The 24,479-nt window shown below is 45.2% G+C and overlaps 1 protein-coding gene across 3 annotated transcripts in view; it reads right to left on the bottom strand.

Moving 5' to 3' along the window:
- Positions 1–24,479, bottom strand: part of BAZ2B (bromodomain adjacent to zinc finger domain 2B) — a 131,219-nt gene that overhangs the window by 86,850 nt on the left and 19,890 nt on the right. For 2 of the 3 annotated variants that reach the window (XM_063933673.1, XM_063933675.1), the window contains 5 exons: positions 23,469–23,534; positions 4,229–4,273; positions 3,738–3,764; positions 2,414–2,479; positions 1,157–1,297 (listed from right to left, as the gene is read on the bottom strand). In XM_063933673.1, the coding sequence (XP_063789743.1) occupies positions 1,157–1,297; positions 2,414–2,479; positions 3,738–3,764; positions 4,229–4,273; positions 23,469–23,534 (345 nt within the window). The remainder of the gene's footprint in view (positions 1–1,156; positions 1,298–2,413; positions 2,480–3,737; positions 3,765–4,228; positions 4,274–23,468; positions 23,535–24,479) is intronic. The other variant, XM_063933674.1, reaches the window with a different exon arrangement.

The raw sequence follows: 24,479 nt of genomic DNA, 5'->3' as shown, positions 1-24,479 counted from the left end.
AAGAGACAGAAGTATTTAAGCAAGCCTACGTCTACAGAAGATCTGTGGTTAGTTCTCAAAGATGTCTGAAACAAACTCTCTGCCGAGTTCCATTAAAAACTGTGTGCAAGTGTACCTAGAAGAATTGATGCTGTTTTGAAGGCAAAGAGTAGTCACACCAAATACTAATTTGATTTAGATTTCTCTTCTGTTCATTCACTTTGAATTTTGTTAATTGATAAAAATAAACTATTTACACTTCTAGTCTTGAAAGCATTCTTACGGGCCCCATACACTAGAGCGATTATGCCCGATTTCAGCCCAATTCGGGCATTCAGCCTGATATATTGGGTGACATCGGGCATTTTTGAGGTGTCTTCGGGCCAATTCGATCCGATGCACGTTCCCGTGAGCATCGGATCGGATCCTCCAGATTGAATGTGCCGCAAATTCAATCTGGTCCGACTTGGAAGCATGGCTGGGATCGCCCAGGATACATCGGATTCAAAAGGACAGCATCCGATATATCCTTGGCGATCCTGCTACCCGGGAGGCTGCCGGGGTGATCGCCTGTGATCGCCTCCGACATTAGGTCGGACAAGTGTATGGGGCCTTTTACTTTGCAGCATTTTTTCCACACCTGCCTAAAACTTTTGCACAGTAGATAGATAGAGATAAATAGATAAAGGTCTGTCTTGTCTATGACATGCACAGTGGGGTACATGACTCAGGAACCAACGGCTCTCAGTGCAGCTTCAGGACAAAGGACGGAGGAGGATTACTCAAGTGTGCTGGTGCAGGGCAGGATGGGGCGAAGTGGGAGGCGGACTGAAGTGACACACATAAGCTATGCAATACACATATAAGCTGTAGGCAGAGGCATTCACACCGCGGCGATGCGGCATTGCGGGGGGCTACAAACGCAGGTGGGTCTGTGCCATTTTTGGGGCAGTTGCGTGACATCACAAGCAGTCACTTTGATGGAAAAGATGGCAGCGGTGTGTCTGCCTTCGCATGGTCATCCACATTTAAATTGCGGACGGCCAACATGATGGTCGGCCCCCAGCATGTGATAGAAGCAGTAGCAGAATCTGCTACTCTAACTGAATAGGGTCCTAACTCCCATAGACGAACCAGGACATGGGGATCTGCCTGCACAGCTCTCATATGAAGATACCTTTTGGTCAGCTAAACACATATCTTCTGTTGGCTTCTTTAGCTCCTTGGCCAGTTCCAGTTCCAGCCGCCGTTGTTCCAGTTTACGTTCTTTATTCAGCCGTTTCTCATCTTGCTTTTCCTGCTTTAAACGCTCCTTTTCCTTCAGGATAAATATAATTATAAAACAGTAAGTCTAAAAAATTTCTGAAGAAAAATGGTTTTATTCAGACAGAAAACTATACCAGATAAGCAACTGCCTGTTCATCATAATTAAATACAGTCATAACCATTAGTTTCTACCTGCTCCTTTACATCACAGAAGACCTTGTTCCCCTTTCAGGCGTGAAGCACTTTGCGTCTTACACATACTGTACCTACGGACTTTTAAATGTACCATTTCGAATATTATGGCTGCTCTGCTTATGAGCGTATACTATTTTATAGGAAATTTATAGTTTAGTCATTTACTTCTCAAGGCCTACATAACCCTGCACTCTTCCAACTGTGCAGTAATAGACATATAGCAATAATAGACATTATTGATATATGCTGCATTGTAATTCATTATTTTTACTTCTTACTTTACAAATATATGCAGCTCTAAAAATTCTGATAATACTTAGGATGTCTAACATGGGCTACGTTTTGGTCTGTGAACCCCATTTCTGTACCATTGCTACCACTTTAAATAGTCTGAACGTAGAATACTGTTTTGTAACAAAAGTGCCCAAATTGCTATCAAAACTCAGCAGTTTTATTGATAACTGTATCCAATTTTAATTGATATTCCAAAGTGGGCCTATTAGGCAAATTAAAATGACTGGAATGTCACTATCTAGAAACTGAAGTGGAACCATCACCTACAGAACTTGGGTCTGAGTTAGTATTTACTAACTCAGTTTAGTAACTAATTAGTATTCACTCCAAGAAGCCCCTTCACTGAGGTGTGAGGTGACTACTTCATAGGATGATTTACATTCTCTTGAATAGTGACTTTGCTAATTCCTGTAATAATTGATATATATATATTGATATATAATTCTCTTAAATATTGTGAAGTCACTACTTCTCCGTGATCATTTACATTGAAATAGTTGTTACCATCATATATATATATATATATATATATATATATACACGAGATGGCTACACTGTAAAATATATTCTTTCCAGAACAGGGATATGGATTCTGAAAGGTACAACATAAAATCTGTGAAGGAAATCCAGCTAAGGTGCACATTTATCACCTTCCCTGTAAAGCTGAGACAACGCATACCTCAGCCTTTTTACGAGCCTCTACAGCCTTCAGAAGCATTAAGTGTTGTCTCCTCCTCTCTCGTTCCTAGCAGAACAGATACAAGATCAGACAGAAAAAGCCCAAGCAGAACACACAAAAAAAAAAAAGAAAAGAAAGGAACAACAACAACAAAACAACAACACAAGGCATTTGGTGAACATGAAGCTGAGAGTAGCAGATTTAGCATTGAGACTGGTCACAGTGAGTGACCTTAATACAAGGCACATAAGGTCAAGTTTGTGCATATTTTAGTTGCGGTTTAGAAAAGCGGGTACAAAAATCAAAAGCGGTAATAGTAAAGCAATGAATAATGAAGACGGTGTAAAAAAATAAATTAAAAACCACAAAAGCGCACAAAGTATACTCTTGGTCAGTTACAGTGTGATGCTCCTTTGTGAGCTTACAATTAGAATACACAGACTAAATAGTGGTTGAAATGGAGGTCATTAACCTTCTACACCCTGAAGGCAGCCATTTTGTGAAATGAACCAATATTCTTAAGAATCGAGGACTCTCTGACATCTCCGAGCCACATCTGCCTCAGTATCATTGGTTCCTAGTGAAACGATAGGCTAAAGTCTCATGGAAGATGGAATCGGTCCTCAAAATGGCTGCCTATGTGCACGGGTGATGTCACTGGTTCCTAGTGAAAGTAAAGGCTACAGTCTCTGTTTCCATTGTCTGTAGGTAACAAGAGAACTCTCATTGCCTGAGCAATGTACTGTGACAAGTTATCGCAATAGGAGTCCAGCTACTTAAAATTGAGCCTTTTTTATATATAGTTGTAAATGCTGACATTATTTTATTTACTAATAGACCAAGTGGAAAAATATATATATATGGCTGATAAACATGCATGAATGAAAAATTAAAGAGAAGATTATCCAACTGACTCTCCTTTTATGCACTGCATAAAGTTACAAAATGCTGCATTGTGCCATTTTAGAGGAAGGGGCAAGGGATACTGTACTTAAGAAAACATTTGACAAGGTGCATTGCTGATAACTGATGCATCTTGGAGTTTTGAAGGGAGATTTACATTTCTGCCTGTGCAAATGACCAAATATATTCCTGTCAGCTTGTGAAGTAACAGAAGTCAGCAGTGTGAAGTAGCCTGAGCCATATTAGTCTATCCAGGTTAATTAGCAGATGTATGCAGTACGTTCCACTGTTAAGCCATGCAGGGAGAGATGTAATATGACAGCAGCCAATGCTACACTTTATGCATTGCTAGGACAACCATGTCACAACCAAAATAATCACAATGCGGTGTTAAGACGTACAAAAATAAACATACCCATACCATATCTAGTCTATGCCTCTCCAACTCCTGGTAGAAAGAGTTGGCACATCATTATGAAACAGAAATAAATGCAGAATACAACATAACCATTTGAGAAAAAAAAATTACCCCAGAAGCTCCCATAACCAAAGCAAGGCAGAAAATATGTCACCAGGATATATGGCGCAGTAATAAGTATAAGGTAATTATAAAACACACACCAACAAGCAGTTTTAAGGGCATCTGTAGAATATTCACAGGGAAGGCAGCCATTTTGTCGGTTGAAGCAATATTATGAGAATTAGCCAATTAATTTAGTAGGAACCAGTGATCTCATAGAAGCATCACTAGTTCCTAGTGAATTAATACGTTTATAAGTTAGGCTACATATTGTTTTAGCCCGCAAAATGGCTTTATTAACTTAAGTAAGCAAGACGTACACTTTAATTATGTATACACATATTTTAATGTATTACTTATGAATTCACGCTTAGCATTACAAGTGTACAGACCTGGTGTTTCAGAAGAACTGCCTGTTGCCGTCTCATTTCCTTCTCCTTAAACAAAAAACAGAAGCAAGACTTTATATCAGCTATAGAAAGTATGATTAACAAACGTACTCACTGTCATTATTCATTCATTTTGAATAACATAAACCATATAGCAATGCCTTACTACAGCGTATTTCAGTTTTATTTGCCAAGATAATGTCTATGTGCCCAATTTAATTACAGTACGCAATTTCATCTGCCCAATTTAATAACAGTATGCACAATTGTGTGGGCATATGTGTATATATAATATATACACACACACATATACATATGATATAATCTATTTTTTAAGGACATTTTGAGAACAAAAAAAATGTATGGATAGATAATTATGTTTTTGGAATAGTCAGTAATGATGATGATTACAGATTACAGCGTAAACCTGATGTTGGAAAAAAAAATCATAGTAGTTGCTGTTCCAAATCTGGTCAGCAGATGGCATGCTGTTACTTACATTGGAGCCTGTAAATTATGGATACGCTATATGCTTATGTGGACTAAATTAAGATTATATTGTGAATCACAGTCTGTGACAACAGATCAGGGAAGTGGAATACTGCATTCACCCAGGAAATGGCACCAGTCACAGACAACATACTGGAATTGCCGACATCGTTTACTCAGACTTTTACAAACAACCATACTGCTGAATTGCTATCTACGTATATGGTGCTTTGAGGTATGCAATAAACCACAGGTTCTCTAGTAACCAATTTAATTAGAAAAGCTGTCACAGTAAAGCTTCGACATATATGCTTGTAGATAGTACATCTGCTTGTAGATCAGGCTCATTTCTGGACATCTATACAGTAAATCAGTTCAATTACAATATTTAATGATGCAACGAGTAATTTAGTTAAACATAAATAGATAATAAAAATCACCTTACACTAGAAACAAGTTTACTTGGCCAAATCCTAGCAATCTGGTGGACCATTATGCAATAGGTAGCATCAATCCTTCTGTATCCAATGCCTATTTCCCTATAGATTGTAAGCCATACTTGCCTACTTTTGGAAAATAAGAATTTACTTACCGATAATTCTATTTCTCATAGTCCGTAGTGGATGCTGGGACTCCGTCAGGACCATGGGGAATAGCGGGCTCCGCAGGAGACAGGGCACATCTAAATAAAGCTTTTAGGATCACATGGTGCGTACTGGCTCCTCCCCCTATGACCCTCCTCCAAGCCTCAGTTAGGTACTGTGCCCGGACGAGCGTACACAATAAGGAAGGATCTTGAATCCCGGGTAAGACTCATACCAGCCACACCAATCACACCGTACAACTTGTGATCTGAACCCAGTTAACAGTATGATAACAACAAATGAAGTAGCCTCTGAAAAGATGGCTCACAACAATAGTAATAACCCGATTTTTGTAACAATAACTATGTACAAACATTGCAGACAATCCGCACTTGGGATGGGCGCCCAGCATCCACTACGGACTATGAGAAATAGAATTATCGGTAAGTAAATTCTTATTTTCTCTAACGTCCTAGTGGATGCTGGGACTCCGTCAGGACCATGGGGATTATACCAAAGCTCCCAAACGGGCGGGAGAGTGCGGATGACTCTGCAGCACCGAATGAGAGAACTCCAGGTCCTCCTTAGCCAGAGTATCAAATTTGTAAAATTTTACAAACGTGTTCTCCCCTGACCACGTAGCTGCTCGGCAAAGTTGTAATGCCGAGACCCCTCGGGCAGCCGCCCAAGATGAGCCCACTTTCCTTGTGGAGTGGGCCTTTACAGATTTAGGCTGTGGCAGGCCTGCCACAGAATGTGCAAATTGGATTGTGCTACAGATCCAACGTGCAATCGTCTGTTTAGACGCAGGAGCACCCATCTTGTTGGGTGCATACAATATAAACAACGAGTCAGATTTTCTGACTTCAGCTGTCCTTGAAATATATATTTTTAATGCTCTGACAACGTCCAGTAACTTGGAGTCCTCCAAGTCGCTAGTAGCCGCAGGCACCACAATAGGCTGGTTCAAGTGAAAAGCCGAAACCACCTTAGGGAGAAAATGAGGACGTGTCCGCAGTTCTGCCCTGTCCGAATGGAAAATCAGATATGGGCTTTTGTACGATAAAGCCGCCAACTCTGAAACTCTCCTGGCTGAAGCCAGGGCCAATAACATGGTTACCTTCCATGTAAGGTATTTTAAATCTACCGATTTTAGAGGCTCAAACCAATGAGATTTGAGAAAATTCAAAACTACGTTCAAATCCCACGGTGCCACTGGAGGCACCATTGGGGGTTGTATATGTAGTACACCTTTGACAAAAGGCCGAAATTTGAACTTTAATGGACCCTAATTTTAGGCCCATAGACAATCCTGCTTGCAGGAAATGTAAGAATCGACCCAATTGAAATTCTTCCGTTGGGGCCTTTTTGGCCTCACACCACGCAACATATTTTCGCCAAATGCGGTGATAATGTTGTACAGTCACTTCCTTCCTAGCCTTCATCAAGGTAGGAATAACTTCCTCTGGAATGCCCTTTTCTTTTAGAATCCGGCGTTCAACCGCCATGCCGTCAAACGCAGACGCGGTAAGTCTTGGAACATACAAGGTCCCTGCTGAAGCAGATCCCTTCTTAGAGGTAGAGGCCACGGATCCTCCGTGAGCATCTCTTGAAGTTCCGGATACCAAGTTCTTCTTGGCCAGTCCGGAGCCACTAGTATTGTTCTTACTCCCCTTTTCCGTATAATTCTCAGTACCTTTGGTATGAGAGGCAGAGGAGGGAACACATACACTGACTGGTACACCCACGGTGTTACCAGAGCGTCCACAGCTATTGCCTGAGGGTCTCTTGACCTGGCGCAATATCTGTCCAATTTTTTGTTGAGGCGAGACGCCATCATGTCCACCTTTGGTTTTTCCCAACGGTTCACAATCATGTGGAAGACTTCTGGATGGAGTCCCCACTCTCCCGGGTGAAGGTCGTGTCTGCTGAGGAAATCTGCTTCCCAGTTGTCCACTCCCGGGATGAACACTGCTGACAGTGCTATGACATGATTTTCCGCCCAGCGCAGAATCCTTGCCGCTTCTGTCATTGCTCTTCTGCTTCTCGTGCCGCCTTGTCGGTTTACGTGGGCGACTGCCGTGATGTTGTCCGACTGGATCAACACCGGCTGACCCTGAAGCAGCGGTTTTGCCAGGCTTAGAGCATTGTAGATCGCTCTTAGCTCCAGTATATTTATGTGAAGGGACGTCTCCAGGTTTGACCACACGCCCTGGAAGTTCCTTCCCTGTGTGACTGCTCCCCAGCCTCGTAGGCTGGCATCCGTAGTCACCAGGACCCAGTCCTGTATGCCGAATCTGCGGCCCTCTAACAGATGGGCACTCTGCAACCACCACAGGAGAGACAACCTTGTTCTTGGTGACAGTGTTATCCGCTGATGCATGTGCAGATGCGATCCGGACCATTTGTCCAGCAGATCCCACTGAAATGTTCGTGCATGGAATCTGCCAAATGGAATTGCTTCGTAAGAAGCCACCATCTTTCCCAGGACTCTTGTGCATTGATGTACTGACACAGTTCCTGGTTTTAGGAGGTTCCTGACAAGTTCGGATAACTCCCTTGCTTTCTCCTCCAGGAGAAACACCTTTTTCTGAACCGTGTCCAGAATCATTCCCAGGAACAGCAGACGTGTTGTCGGGGTCAATTGAGATTTTGGAAGATTCAGAATCCACCCGTGTTGCTGAAGCACTACCTGGGTTAGTGCTACACCGACTTCCAGCTGTTCTCTGGACTTTGCCCTTATCAGGAGATCGTCCAAGTAAGGGATAATTAATACGCCTTTTCTTCGTAGAAGAACCATCATTTCGGTCATTACCTTGGTAAAGACCCGAGGAGCCGTGGACAAACCAAACGGCAGCGTTTGAAACTGATAATGACAGTCTTGTATCACGAACCTGAGATACCCTTGGTGTGAGGGGTAAATTGGGACATGCAGATAAGCATCTTTTATGTCCAGGGATACCATGAAGTCCCCTTCCTCCAGATTCGCTATCACTGCTCTGAGTGACTCCATCTTGAACTTGAATTTCTGTATGTACAGGTTCAAGGATTTCAGGTTTAGAATAGGTCTTACCGAACCGTCTGGCTTCGGTACCACAAATAGTGTGGAATAATACCCCTTTCCCTGTTGTAGGAGGGGTACCTTGACTATCACCTGCTGAGAATACAGCTTGTGAATGGCTTCCAATACCGACGTCCTTTCTGAGGGAGACGTTGGTAAAGCAGACTTTAGGAACCGGCGAGGGGGAGACCTTTCGAACTCCAACATGTAACCCTGAGATATTATCTGCAGGATCCACGGGTCCACTTGTGAGCGAGCCCACTGATTGCTGAAAATCTTGAGTCGACCCCCCACCGCTCCTGAGTCCGCTTGTAAAGCCCCAGCGTCATGCTGATGGCTTTGTAGAACCCGGGGCGGGCTTCTGGTCCTGGGCAGGGGCTGCTTGCTGCCCTCTCTTACCCTTTCCTCTGCTTCGCGGCAGATAAGACTGTCCTTTTGGTCGCTTGTTTTTATAGGAGCGAAAGGACTGCGGCTGAAAAGACGGTGTCTTTTTCTGTTGGGAGGGGGTCTGAGGTAAAAAAGTGGATTTGCCGGCAGTTGCCGTGGCCACCAGGTCCGAAAGACCGACCCCAAATAATTCCTCTCCTTTATATGGCAATACTTCCATATGCCTTTTGGAATCCGCATCACCTGACCACTGTCGCGTCCATAAACTTCTTCTGGCAGATATGGACATCGCGCTTACCCTTGATGCTAGAGTACAAATATCCCTCTGAGCATCTCGCATATAAAGAAACGCATCCTTTAATTGCTCTAGAGTCAATAAAATACTGTCCCTATCCAGGGTATCAATATTTTCAGTCAGGGAATCCAACCACACTACCCCGGCACTGCACATCCAGGCTGAGGCTATTGCCGGTCGCAGTATAACACCAGTATGTGTGTATATACTCTTCAGTGTAGTTTCCAGCCTCCTATCTGCTGGATCCTTGAGGGCGGCCGTATCAGGAGACGGCAACGCCACTTGCTTTGATAAACGTGTGAGCGCCTTATCCACCCTAGGGGGTGTTTCCCAGCGCGCCCTAACCTCTGGTGGGAAAGGGTATAATGCCAATAACTTCTTGGAAATTAGCAGTTTTCTATCTGGGTTAACCCACGCTTCATCACACACGTCATTCAATTCCTCTGATTCTGGAAAAGCTACAGGTAGTTTTTTCACCCCCCACATAATACCCCTTTTTGAGGTACCAGCAGTATCAGAGATCTGCAAAGCCTCCTTCATTGCCGTGATCATATAACGTGTGGCCCTATTGGAAAATACGTTTGTTTCTTCACCGTCGACACTAGATTCATCTGTGTCGGTACCCGTGTCGACTGACTGAGGTAAGGGACGTTTTACAGCCCCTGACGGTGTCTGAGACGCCTGAGCCGGTACTAACTGGTTTTCCGGCCGTCTCATTTCGTCAACTGACTTTTGTAATGTGCTAACATTATCACGTAATTCCATAACTAAAGCCATCCATTCCGGTGTCGACTCCCTAGGGGGTGACATCACCATTACCGGCAATTGCTCTGCCTCCACACCAACATCGTCCTCATACATGTCGACACACACGTACCGACACACAGCAGCCACACAGGGAATGCTCTAATCGAAGACAGGACCCTCTTAGCCCTTTGGGGAGACAGAGGGAGAGTTTGCCAGCACACACCAAAAGCGCTATAAATGTATATAAACAACCCTAGAAGGTGTTGTTTTTGATATAGGCGCTTTTAATATATCAATATCGCCAAATTATGCCCCCCTTCTCTTTGTTACCCTGTTTCTGTAGTGCAGTGCAGGGGAGAATCCTGGGAGCCTTCCTCACCAGCGGAGCTGAGCAGGAAAATGGCGCTGAGTGCTGAGGAGAATAAGCTCCGCCCCTTTTTCGGCGGGCTTTTCTCCCGGGTTTTAAGAAAACTGGCCTGGGTTAAATACATACATATAGCCTTAATGGCTATATGTGATGTATTTTTCGCCACTAAAGGTATTTAATATTGCTGCCCAGGGCGCCCCCAGCAGCGCCCTGCACCCTCCGTGACTGAATCAGTGAGACGTGTAGCAACAATGGCGCACAGCTGCAGTGCTGTGCGCTACCTTCATGAAGACTGAGGAGTCTTCTGCCGCCTGCTTTCCGGACCTCCGATCTTCAGCGTCTGTAAGGGGGGTCGGCGGCGCGGCTCCGGGACGAACCCCAGGATGACCTGTGTTCCGACTCCCTCTGGAGCTAAGTGTCCAGTAGCCTAAGACTCCAATCCATCCTGCACGCAGGTGAGTTGGAAATCTCTCCCCTAAGTCCCTCGATGCAGTGATCCTGTTGCCAGCAGGATTCACTGAGATTTAAACCTAAAAAAACTTTGTCTAAGCAGCTCTTTAGGAGAGCCACCTAGATTGCACCCTTCTCGGACGGGCACAAAAACCTAACTGAGGCTTGGAGGAGGGTCATAGGGGGAGGAGCCAGTACGCACCATGTGATCCTAAAAGCTTTATTTAGATGTGCCCTGTCTCCTGCGGAGCCCGCTATTCCCCATGGTCCTGACGGAGTCCCAGCATCCACTAGGACGTTAGAGAAATTAATTTCAGGGAGATTCTAAATGGTATGAGAGGTCGCACAGCGCGCTGCTGAGCTGGCATGTCATGCTCCGCCTAAAGGATCTGTCTAGCTCCACCTATGGTCATGTCAATTGCAGCTCAGGATGATATTATGCAGTGGCAGGTGGAAACTAAAGGGGCAATGTGCTATAGTACTTCCTGCTTCGCCTCGCTAATGACAAGATGTATGAATATCTTGTCTGCCGAAGCGGGGGAATGAAATTTTCCCCTCCGGCGATCCCCGGCTGAGCACACAGCGCATCAGCTCAGTGCTGATGTGCTGTGTCTCCCTATCCGGCCGGCTCCAGTGCACATGCGCGGGATCTCGCTACTCTCACGAGATCTCCTATGCAGCCTGGAGCCGGCAGCTGTCACAGCCAGGGACAGCTCTGTCCCTGCTGTGGTGTGTGGGCATCGACACCTGCAGCTGTAGAATTCGATAGGTACAGGTGTCGGAACAGGTCAGTGCTACTGACCATTCATACATTGCCTGCATGTCTTTGTGCTATGTTTAGAAAGTAATACATGGAGGGGAGCAGTATCAGTGCAGACTAGGTGAGCCAAGTCTTTTCTGTTGTAAAATTCTATTTCCAGATGATACATTTACATCTAAATTACTGCCAGAGGGGGATTGTGTATGGGCAGTCGTCAAATATCGCCAATTTATGTGATCATTGACACTGATTGACTCCTCTCAACATGAGGAGTGTCAGCCTACACACACACACACACACACACACACACACACACACACACACACACACACACACACGTCAGTGCCAGTCTACACACACACACACACACACACACACACACACACACACACACACACACACGGGTGTCAGCCTACACACACATACACACACACACACACACACATGGAGTGCCAGCCTACACACACACACACACACATACACACACACACACGGAGGAGTGCCAGCCTACACACACACAGATCAGTGCCAGCCTAAACACACACACGTCAGCCTACACACACACACATGGGGGAGTGTCAGCCTACACACACATACACACACACATGGAGTGCCAGCCTACACACACACACACACACACACACACACACACACACACACACACACACATGGAGTGCAAGCCTACGCGCACACACACACACACACACACGGGGGAGTGCCAGCCTACACACACACACACACACACACACACACACACACACACACGCACACACGGGGGGGGGTGAGTTCCAGCCTACACACACATACACACAGACAGGGGAGTGCCAGCCTACACACACATGGGGGAGTGCCAGCCTACACACGCACAGGTCAGTGCCAGCCTACACACACACAGGTCAGTGCCAGCCTACACACACACAGGGGAGGAGTACCAGCCTACATACACACACACATCAGTGCCAACTCACACACACAAACGGGACAGTGCCACCTTACACAGACACATAGGGGTCAGTGCCAGTCTGCACCCCCCCCCCCCAACACAGATCAGTGCCAGCCAACCAACACACCACAGCACACAGGACAGTAGCAGCCTATACACAATGCCAGCCTATGAAGCTGCTGAGTTAGAACCATGTACTGTACACTGGTACTGGTGTACTGTACCACTCCTTCTCCTGCTCCAGCCTCTCCTCTGAGCTCCCAGTCACCCCGGACCTTCAAACTCCCCAGCAGACCAAAGCTGCTTTCCGTGCCAGCTCCCCATCAACCCCCCCACCCCCCTTAAGGTCAGTCTGCAGCTCCCAACATGAGGGGGGGAAGGGGAGGGATCCGCTGCTGCTGCCACGGGCACGGCCACTGGAGAGCTGTGCTGTAAACTTTCCATAATGGCTGGCTGCGTGCAGGCTGTGCTGAGTGGCTCTGAGGACTGAGGCTACTACCCACGGGCCCGCGGTGCCTATTTTGCATACTTCTGCTAAGCTCCGCCCACATTTGTGTGCGGTCTGGACTTTTTTCAGATGGAGCTGGGGGATTCCGGGGGACTGGGAGAACTTTGCGGGGGACCGGGGGACGGAGGGGTAATACGGGAGGCTCCCGCAGAATGCGGGAGTGTCGGCAAGCATGTTGTAAGCTTGCGAGCAGGGCCTTCCTACCTCTATATGTTTGTTTTTACCCAGTTTTGTTCTATTACTGTTGTTCTAATTGTAAAGCGCAACGGAATATGCTGCGCTATATAAGAAACTGTTAATAAATAAATAAATAAATAAATAAATAAATAAGCTCAGCAATTAGTGTCTACACCTGTTACAAACGGGACAGGGGTAAGTATTTTACCCCTCTTTCCTCCCCTATCCTAACCCTCCAGGGGTGTTGGCAAGGGCTAAACCTCCAGGGGTGTCGGCTACGGCTAACCCCCTAATGCCTAACCCTAGCCCCCCTAGTCCCTAACCCCCACCCTGATACTCACCTTCAGGATGTCGGATGTCGGTGTCCCGGCGCCAGTCTCCTGAGGGCTGTCGGGATTCCAGTGTCGGTCACATGACCGTCGGCATCCCGAACGCAGGGATGCCAAATGCATTCCTTTACAAACCCCCACACACAGTCACATAAGACAATATGAACTACCGACTGGGGTACAAAACCTGCTCCTATGGCTAAATGCATGCATCAGGTTGGCACTAGTAGCATATGTGCCAAGTCTACACAACAAACAGTTCCACCCATGTTCTGTACCATTTTCTTGCTTACAAAATACATCTAAAATATCTAGCATCAATAAAATCCAAAACCTCTATAATACAGTAGAAGCAGCTCTCCCTCTCATGTAAAATAAAGACTGCTAAAACACGTATACAATAGCATTATAAAATATCAGTTACCAGCCCTTCAAAATGACGGAACATCATAACAGTAATGTCAGCGCTGGCGGCTGTGCGCACCCAAACGGAGCAACACTTGAATTGCTTCGTCAGACGCCATCTAGTGGCCGCCGGCGTGTAAAACACTTGAATTCTCCCCATAGAGGTAAGGAGCAGCGTTAGCCCTTTTATTATCTTGGATGCTGAAGCAGCAAAGAACGCATCTGCTGTAGACAGCGGTGTACTCTTAATCCGCCAATTAAACGCTTGTCGCTAGTGCTAGTTTCAGGAGTACATGTGGCATGTTCCAGGACTGTATTTGTTCACAATTAAGCAAACACGTCAGTACTGTACTCAGTCTTCCCTCCTATGTCCCGCTTTCCCAGATGCAGGCGGATCTAAGTACCGAAATTCTGCATAAGCTTATAAGGGTGCATTCCATTCTATGGGCATTCGCAGAGTGATTACAGATAAGATACTATACACAAACTGGTACAGTACTCCCTCTCCATCAGGCCACTGTTATTGGGTCAGTAATGAAGGGGAGCACACATACATTTCACGCGTCTGGACCAGCCCTGTGCTTGGTGCACAAGTCCCATCTGAAAACAGGCGAAACTCTATGTAGGCTCACTAGCAAGTAGCCTGCAATTCCATCCACACACCTGCGGATCACTGATCCGTACCACATTCTTCGTGCGATTGCCTTGTTACTGTCTACTTCCCCCATTCAGTGCAGTGGAGCTGAGAAGTGTACCACTCTATATCGCCGGTAGTGGATCAGTTCCGTGTGCTCTTCTATGGAGCATGCGCAGTGCAAAAAAAGATAAAGCTCCGCCCACAAGACAGACTAGCCTGCAACTGTGAATACGCCGCAGTATGTATGCTATTTTACCGTAAATTACAGCGAGCAGTTTCTCCATAATGTAACCTTTCTTTAAATAATAATGAAAAAAAAAAAAAAAGACTTAAGTAGAGAACAAAATAAAATGGCTTTTGGTGATTTGTACAGTTGAGATAATATATAGCAACATATACCATGCCAAGATTTTTAAATAAAGGGACAGCTGTTCCTTAACCTGCCCAGGAGCACAATACCCTCCCCCAACAGGTTATGTGTGGAGGTGTCCTGTTCAACTTGCCGAGTCAGACAGACTAATCTTGTAACACTCATAAATGTAAGTGTAAATATTCCAAAAATGCAAAAAGGACAGATCAGCCACTGAACCCACTGAATGGTCAAATTTATATTGACCATATAGAAACATAGGGGTATATGCAATTGCGGTCGAATTCCCGAAAATGTCGAAAAACGGGACATTTTCGCCCCCCAAAAAAATTCGACAATGCTTTTCGTCAAAAAAACGGACTTTCCAAAGTTGACTTTTTGAAATTCGACATTTGTCAAATTCGACATTTCTGCAATGGTACAAATGCGGCAATTCGACAAAAGTATATTCAATTGAAGATTGTAAATTCGACAACAGTGCTTTTAGATAGTAAATTCGTCATTTTCAATCCGCCACACTTTGCTGGCGGAATGTAATAAATTTTTTTAAAAACATGTTTTTTTGTGTTTTTTTTTATTGGTAATAGCATATCTATTTATATTAGAAGGGATTAGGTACATGGTTTGTCTATTTAGGAGGCACAAGTATTATTTATATATTTAAAAAAAATATAAAAAAAATATATATATATATATATATATATATATTTATTTATTTTTTAAATTAAATGGGGTAAAAATCAGAGAAAAAAATGCGTGGGGTCCCCCCTCCAAAGCATAACCAGCCTCGGGCTCTTCGAGCCGGTCCTGGTTCTAAAAATCCAGGGAAAAAACTGACAGGGGATCCCCCGTATTTTTAAAACCAGCACCGGGCTCTGCGCCTGGTGCTGGTGCAAAAAATACGGGGGACAAAAAGCGTAGGGGTCCCCCGTATTTTTGACACCAGCATCGGGCTCTACTAGCTGGGTAGATAATGCCACAGCCGGGGGACACTTTTATACTGGTCCCTGCGGCCGTGGCATTAAATACGCAACTAGTCACCCCTGGCCGGGGTACCCTGGTGGAGTGGGGACCCCTTCAATCAAGGGGTCCCCCCCCCCCTCCAGCCACCCACGGGCCAGGGGTGAAGCCTGAGGCTGCCCCCCCATCCAAGGGCTGCGGATGGGGGGCTGATAGCCTTTTGAAAAATGAAAGAATATTCTTTTTTCCAGTAGTACCACAAGTCCCAGCAAGCCTCCCCCGCAAGCTGGTACTTGGAGAACCACAAGTACCAGCATGCGGGAGAAAAACGGGCCCGCTGGTACCTGTAGTTCTACTGGAAAAAAAATACCCAAATAAAAACAGGAGACACACACCGTGAAAGTAAAAGTTTATTTCATACATGCCGACACATACATACTTACCTATGTTGACAGTCCGACACTGGCCACGCCCCCCTCGTCACTGAAGAATCCGGGGTACCTGTAAAAAAAATTCTACTCACCTAAATCCAGTGTCCGGATCTTTTTTTATAATCCACGTACTTGTCAAAATAAAAAAACAAACACCCGGACCAGGCGGACTGAAAGGGGTCCCATGTTTACACATGGGACCCCTTTCCCCGAATGCAGACTCCCCCTGTGACTGCTGTCACAGAGGGTCCCTTCAGGCAATCAGCGAGCGCCATGTCCTGGCACTCTGCTGATTGCCTATGTGCGTCTGAGCTGGCAGACAGCGCATCGCAAAGCTCCTCCATTATATTCAATGGTGGGAACTTTGCGGTCAGCGGTGAGGTCACTAGCGGTCAGCCGCTGACCGCTAAGTGACCTCACCGCTGACCGCAAAGTTCCCACCATTGAATATAATGGTAAGGCTTTGCGATGCGCTGTCTGACAGCTCAGACGCGCATAGCCAATCAGCAGAGTGCCACGACGTGGCGCTCGCTGATTGGCTGAAGGGACCCTCTGTGACAGGAGTCACGTGGGGTCCCGGCATTCGTGGAAAGGGGTCTCACGTGTAAACATGGGACCCCTTTCAGTCCATTTGGTTCGGTTTGCCGTTTTGCCAAGTACGAGGATTATTAAAAAAGATCCGGACACTGGATTTAGGTGAGTAGAATTTTTTTTACAGGTACCCCGGATTCTTCAGTAACGAGGGGGCCGTGGCCAGTGTCGGACAGTCAACATAGGTAAGTATGTATGTGTCGGCATGTATGAAATAAACTTTTACTTTCACGGTATGTGTCTCCTGTTTTTATTTGGGTATTTTTTTTCCAGTAGAACTACAGGTACCAGCGGGCCCGTTTTTCCACCCGCATGCTGGTACTTGTGGTTCTCCAAGTACCAGCTTGCGGGGGAGGCTTGCTGGGACTTGTAGTTCTTCTGGAAAAAACTATTCTTTCATTTTACTCAAGGCTATCAGCCCCCCATCGCAGCCCTTGGATGGGGGGGACAGCCTCGGGCTTCACCCCTGGCCCTTGGGTGGCTGGGGGGGGGGACCCCTTGATTGAAGGGGCCCCCACTCCTCCAGGGTACCACGGCCAGGGGTGACTAGTTGGGTATTTAATGCCACGGCCGCAGGGTGCTGTATAAAAGTGACCCCCGGCTGTGGCATTATCTGTCCAGCTAGTGGAGCCCGGTGCTGGTCCAAAAAATACGGGGAACCCCTACTCTTTTTGTCCCCCGTATTTTTTGCACCAGCACCAGGTGCAGAGCCCGGTGCTGGTTGTTAAAATACGGGGGATCCCCTGTCATTTTTCCTCCCGTATTTTGGCAACCAGGACCGGCTCAAAGAGCCCGAGGCTGGTTATGCTTAGGAGGGGGGATCCCACGCAATTTTTTTCCGGGTTTTTTCCCGTTTTTCCCCGTTTTTTTTTACATTTTTAAAAATCTAATCAAAATCCGTCAAATCGGGCGTTTTTCGACAGCGGGACTGTCGAATCCGTTTTTTATTGAATATGTAGAGTTCCGGCACCCACCTGCCGGAATTCGACGGTCGAATTGTGTCGAATTAAAAAACGGGTGAAAAATTGCCGCGATTCGCCGGCAATTGCATATGCCCCATAGAATTTGACGGCAGATAAGAACCACTTGGCTCATCTAGTCTGCCCCTTTTTTTTTACCATATTTATATCTCAAACCGTATTTGATCCTTATTTCTTTGTAAGGATATCCTTATGCCTATCCCATTCATGTTTAAATTGCTCTACTGTCTTAGCATCTACCACCTCTGCTGGGAGGCTATTTCACCTGTCCACTGCCCTTTCTGTGAAGTAATTTTTCCTCAAATTTCCCCTGAACCTATATCCCTCCAGTCTCAGTGCATGTCCTCGTGCCCTATTGCTTCTCTTCATTTGGAGAATGTTTCCCTCCTGGACTTTGTTAAAACCCTTGGTATATTTGAAAGTATCTATCATGACCTCCCTTTCCCTTCTCTGCTCCAAACTATACATATTGAGATTTTTTAGTCTTTCTGGGTAAGTTATGTGCACCATTCTGGTTGCCCTGCTTTGTACTCTAATGTATTAATTAGTGATGTGCACCGGACATTTTTCGGGTTTTGTGTTTTGGTTTTGGATTCGGTTCCGCGGCCGTGTTTTGGATTCGGACGCGTTTTTGCAAAACCTCACCGAAATTTTTTTGTCGGATTCGGGTGTGTTTTGGATTCGGGTGTTTTTAAAAAAACAAAACTAAAAAACAGCTTAAATCATAGAATTTGGGGGTCATTTTGATCCCATAGTATTATTAACCTCAATTACCATAATTTCCACTCATTTCCAGTCTATTTTGAACACCTCACACCTCACAATATTATTTTTAGTCCTACAATTTGCACCGAGGTCGCTGGATGGCTAAGCTAAGCGACACAAGTGGCCGACACAAACACCTGGCCCATCTAGGAGTGGCACTGCAGTGTCAGGCAGGATGGCACTTCAAAAAAATTGTCCCCAAACAGCACATGATGCAAAGAAAAAAAGAGGCGCACCAAGGTCGCTGTGTGACTAAGCTAAGCGACACAAGTGGCCGACACAAACACCTGGCCCATCTAGGAGTGGCACTGCAGTGTCAAGACAGGATGGCACTTCAAAAAAATTGTCCCCAAACAGCACATGATGCAAAGAAAAAAAGAGGCGCACCAAGGTCGCTGTGTGACTAAGCTAAGCGACACAAGTGGCCGACACAAACACCTGGCCCATCTAGGAGTGGCACTGCAGTGTCAAGACAGGATGGCATTTCAAAAAAATTGTCCCCAAACAGCACATGATGCAAAGAAAAAAAGAGGCGCACCACAGGTATAGAATGTAGATGGATAGTATACTTAATGACGACACAGAGGTAGGTACAGCAGTGGCCTTCCGTACCGTACTGCTATATATAGTATACTGGTGGTCACTGGGTCAGCAAACTGTAAAACTAAAATGCACCACAGGTATAGAATGTAGATGGATAGTATACTTAATGGATGACGACACAGAGGTAGGTACAGCAGTGGCCTACCGTACTGCTATATGTAGTATACTGGTGGTCACTGTGTCAGCAAACTGCAAAACTAAAATGCAACACAGGTATAGAATGTAGATGGATAGTATACTTAATGGATGACGACACAGAGGTAGGTACAGCAGTGGCCTACCATACTGCTATATATAGTATACTGGTGGTCACTGTGTCAGCAAACTGCAAAACTAAAATGCACCACAGGTATAGAATGTAGATGGATAGTATACTTAATGAATGACGACACAGAGGTAGGTACAGCAGTGGCCTACCGTACTGCTATATATAGTATACTGGTGGTCACTGTGTCAGCAAACTGCAAAACTAAAATGCACCACAGGTATAGAATGTAGATGGATAGTATACTTAATGAATGACGACACAGAGGTAGGTACAGCAGTGGCCTACCGTACTGCTATATATAGTATACTGGTGGTCACTGTCAGCAAACTGCAAAACTAAAATGCACCACAGGTATAGAATGTAGATGGATAGTATACTTAATGAATGACGACACAGAGGTAGGTACAGCAGTGGCCTTCCGTACCGTACTGCTATATATAGTATACTGGTGGTCACTGGTCAGCAAAGCTCTGCACTGTACTCCTCCTATATAATATTAATTATACTGGTGGTCCCCAGTCCCCACAATAAAGCAGCACACTGAGCACAGATATGGAGTGTTTTTCAGGCAGACAACGTATACTGGTGGTCACTGTCAGCAAAAATCTGCACTGTACTCCTGCTATATAATACAGCTGCTCCCCAGTCCCCACAATTAAGCAGTGTGAGCACAGATATATTATGCAGCACACTGAGCACAGATATGGTATGGAGCGTTTTTTTCAGGCAGAGAACGGATAAAAACTGGTGGTCACTTATCAGCAAAACTCTGCACTGTACTCCTCCTAACAGCTGCTCCCCAGTCCTCCCCACAATTAAGCAATAAAGCAATCAAGTTCAACAATAAACGGAGAGAACGCCAGCCACGTCCTCTCCCTATCATCTCCAATGCACGAGTGAAAATGGCGGCGACGCGCGGCTGCTTATATAGAATCCGAATCTCGCGAGAATCCGACAGCGGGATGATGACGTTCGGGCGCGCTTGGGTTAGCCGAGCAAGGCGGGAAGGTTCGAACCTGCCTCGGACCCGTGTAAAAAGGGTGAAGTTCGGGGGGCTTCGGTTTCCGAGAAACCGAACCCGCTCATCTCTAGTATTAATATGCTTTTGAAGATATGGTCTCTAGAATTGAACACAGTATTCTAGATGAGGCCGTACCAATGATTTATACAGTGGCATTATTACTTCTTTCTTTCTGCTGCTGATTCCTCTCCCAATGCAGCCAAGCATCTGACTATCCCTCCTCATTGCTTTGTTACATTGCTTACCTGCCTTTAAGTCACCTGAAATATTGACACCTAGATCCCCTTCCTCCTCAGTAGTTTCCAGTATAGTGCCATTAATACTATATTTGGGGGTATATTCAATTAAAGTCGGATCCATTCCGACATGTATTTGTCGGAATGGATCCGACAACCCCTATTCAATCCCATCTAAAATTCGACTTTTTCAAGTCGAATTTAGATGGGAGCCAGAGGAGGAGAGGGGGGCGAGCCGCGGGGGGACAGCCGGCGGCAGCCAGAGGAGATCAGCGCAGCAGGATGTCACTCAACCGCCCGACCTCACGGCAGCTTCCACCCGACTCCAGCTGCGTGCCGTGAGGTCGGGCGGGTGAGTGACATCCAGCTGCAGCGCTACTGTAGCACTGATCTCTCCTGTGTGCCCGCCGGCTGTCCCCCTGTCTCCCTGCGACTCCCCCCCCTTCCTCGCCTCCTCTGGGTCCATCTCATTCCGACATCATTTTGATGTCGGATTAAGATGGTCGAAAAGGGGGCCAAAACCTGTCGGATTTGGCCCCGTTTTCGTCATCAACACGTGGATCGGCAGCTATTCCGCCGATCCACGTGCTTTTCGACAAGTCTAATGCCTCGACTTGTCGAAAAGCTTTGAATAGGTCGAATCAGGATTCGACCTTAAAAAGTCGAAAACTGCCGTCTTTTCGACAGATGGCAGTTTTCGACTGCAATTGAATATACCCCTAAGCCTCTGGATTTTGGGATTTTTTGAGACCCAAGTGCATGATTGCCACACTCTTGACAATTCCTCTAGTCTTCCGACCAAGATCATCAATCATTTGTTTTACCCCTCCTGGTGCATCTACCCTGTTGCATACCTTTGTGCCATCTGCAAAAAGGCATTCTTTCCCTTTAATGCTATTGGCAATGTCACCAATAAAGATATTAGAAAGCACTGGTCCAAGTACAGATCCCTGGGGTACTCCACTGGTTACATTCCCTCCTGTGTTATGTGTTGCCAAATCACAAAACAAAGCAGCAATGAACTTCTAAAAAGGGTTTCTTCAATCCACTGGAGGTGTAACAGGATGACTGGCTCTATGGGACCGCTGGATCAAAATATGTCAATAGACAATGTGATTATCAACAACAGACAGATACTCGTATTCCATACCCCACTGACTGGATTGATGATGTTTTAAGAATCATGGGGCAGATGTATTAAGGCTGGAGAAGTGATAAAACAGTGATAAGTGGAAGGTGATAACGCACCAGCCAATCATTACGGGTTTGAAAAATTACAGTTAGGAGTTGACCGTGGTGCGTTATCACTTTTTCCACTTATCACTGCTTTATCACTTCTCCTGGCTTAATACATCGCCCCCATGTGCCTTTTGCAGTGCGGACACCAAACTGGTAGCCACCCAGAGCTTTTAGACATGAGCATTTTCTAGATTTAATATCAGGAAGCAATACTGTTTTCATGCTCTTCTCATATCCTCTTGGACTTGAACCTATTTGATCATCTAGATATTCACCATCTGCCGGCTGTAGTCTGCTTTTTTTAAAAAAAAATATGGCACAATCTCAATTATCTACTCTTTACTTTCTTCTCTCACACATCAAAGTTAAGTTAAAACTACAAGGTAGACTGTCTGAAAGCGATTCATCCCAAGAAACATATGGTTAAACCCTATGGGGTAGAATTAGTGTGGTCACATGACTGTACAAATGGTCAGGCCACAGGCATTATCCAAATGTAATCTCTGCCAACCTTAATAAATATTTAATCGATCCCATTAAGACAATGATTGAAACTGCTGTCAGTTTGGGTCCTTGAATATAAATGTTGACCGCATTATAAAACTACCTACCAATAGAATTACAGCACAGATGGGAAATGGGATAGAATGCTTATCATTGTGTGCAACCTTATTATCTACCTCTATAATGTGTCATACACTATCCATTAATATGGGAACGGACAGAAATATGGGCCACACACACTGCTGTTTTCAACAAAATTGACCAGACATAATTTTCTGACTGGGACCTAACAGGTCAGAAGCATACACGGAGCAAACTGGGAAATCTAGTCAACTGACAATGTAGTTTGGTGGGGCATTGTACGTTAACCAGAATGTCTGTGACACTTCGTCAGCCGATTATTTGGTGATCTGAACATCACAGTGTGATTAAACTGTCCACAGAGCCCGTTGTACAGTGACATAGGGCCTAATTCAGACCTGATTGCAGCAACAAAATTGTAATCTGATGGGCAATACTGCAGGTGGGGCAGATCTAACATGTCCAGAGAGAGTTAGATTCGGGTGGGTTATATTGTTTCTGTGCAGGGTAAATACTGGCTGCTTTATTGTTACACTGCAATTTAAATTTCAGTTTGAATACACCCCACCCAAATATAACTCTCTCTGCGCATGTTATATCTGCCCCACCTGCAGTGCATATGGTTTTGCCCTTTAGAGAACAATTTTGCTGCTGCGATCAGGTCTGAATTAGGCCCTTAGTGCAAACAACACATTTCACCATCTATGTAGACCTTTACTGTGTAGCACAGAAGGTAAAAAGTGCCCCATGATGAAATCTACACGTTAGATATCTTTACTATGTTAATTTTCAGACATTTTTACAAATACATCTGATTATGTTATTTTATTTTACTTTATACAAAGCTTCTTGAGATTCAGGTTCTTTAACTTACGTATAAATGATTAAGGAACTACTCAAACATGACCCAATGGAGTCAGGTTAGGACAGTCTGCAGAACAACTGAGGTCCAGTATCCATTTAAGTAAAAGCATGTCAGTCAATCTAAATGACATAACCAAAGCATGTCAGATATAAAGAGACAAGTTGGAAAGGACGCTCTTATCTAAACTAACCTTTATTCGTTTTTCGGCTTCCAAAATTTTGGCATTTGCTGCGTCTTCTTTCCTTTTCTTTTTAGCCTGTGCATGCAAAACAGGTCTCAAGGTCATGCCACAGCACAACTACAATCTGAACACTTTATCAGATGCTGGAGAAAGCCTGATACCCTACTGGGTGACAGCACAATACAGTACACAGTACACAATAGAGCAGTCTTTCTCCCGCATGCTAATGCTTAGTATGGCTGCCATTTCAATAATGGGTGTGCAGCTAAAGGTTAAAAACCCTTTATACTAGCACTCCAGTATTGGCACATCATTCTAAATCATACGTTAAGTTTTATGGGGTTAGAGAAACCGTGTATTTCTAATGCATAACTGTATCTCATTACTGTCTTATAGGGATCATCAGTCGCTCATTCAGCAAAAAAAAAACAAAAAACCTCTAAATTATGAAATTATCCAAACATAAACATATGTATAAAGATCATCCTTTGTTCTGCTCCTCCCTTTATAGCGCCTCTCTTGCTTGCCAGAAGACATTTTTTGGGCACAAAATGTAATGTATAAGTTATATTATAGGTATATAAAACCCGTTTCAGGCTGTGTTTTAAAATGGTGATATAACAAGGAGCACTGGGCCTAAGTCAGAGGCTGTATGCAGAGGAGCAATCTTTTACCAACTTGGCAGTCATTTGATTCGCACTGAGGGCCCGATTCAGACCTGATTGCTGCTGTGCATTATCGATTGACTATGCATGCACCGCAATGTGCATGCATGTCACCAAACAGCAACAAGCTGGTGCAAAAATTTCGATCGCACAGCCATTCGCAAGCTGATTAACAGGAAGAGGACATTTGTGGGTGGTAACTGGCCATTTTCTGGGAGTGCCAGGGGAAACGCAGGCGCTCCCAAGCGTTTTCTGGGAGGGTGTGTGACGTCAGCTCTGGACCTAATCAGCCTGTTCTTTTCGCACTACAGGATTATGTCCTGGGCTGCGCACAGCCTGCAAACACTGGAAAAAC

The sequence above is a fragment of the Pseudophryne corroboree genome, chromosome 7 (assembly GCF_028390025.1).
Source record: "Pseudophryne corroboree isolate aPseCor3 chromosome 7, aPseCor3.hap2, whole genome shotgun sequence".
NCBI classification, from domain to species: domain Eukaryota; kingdom Metazoa; phylum Chordata; class Amphibia; order Anura; family Myobatrachidae; genus Pseudophryne; species Pseudophryne corroboree.
This window is presented reverse-complemented; position numbering and strand designations above follow the sequence as displayed.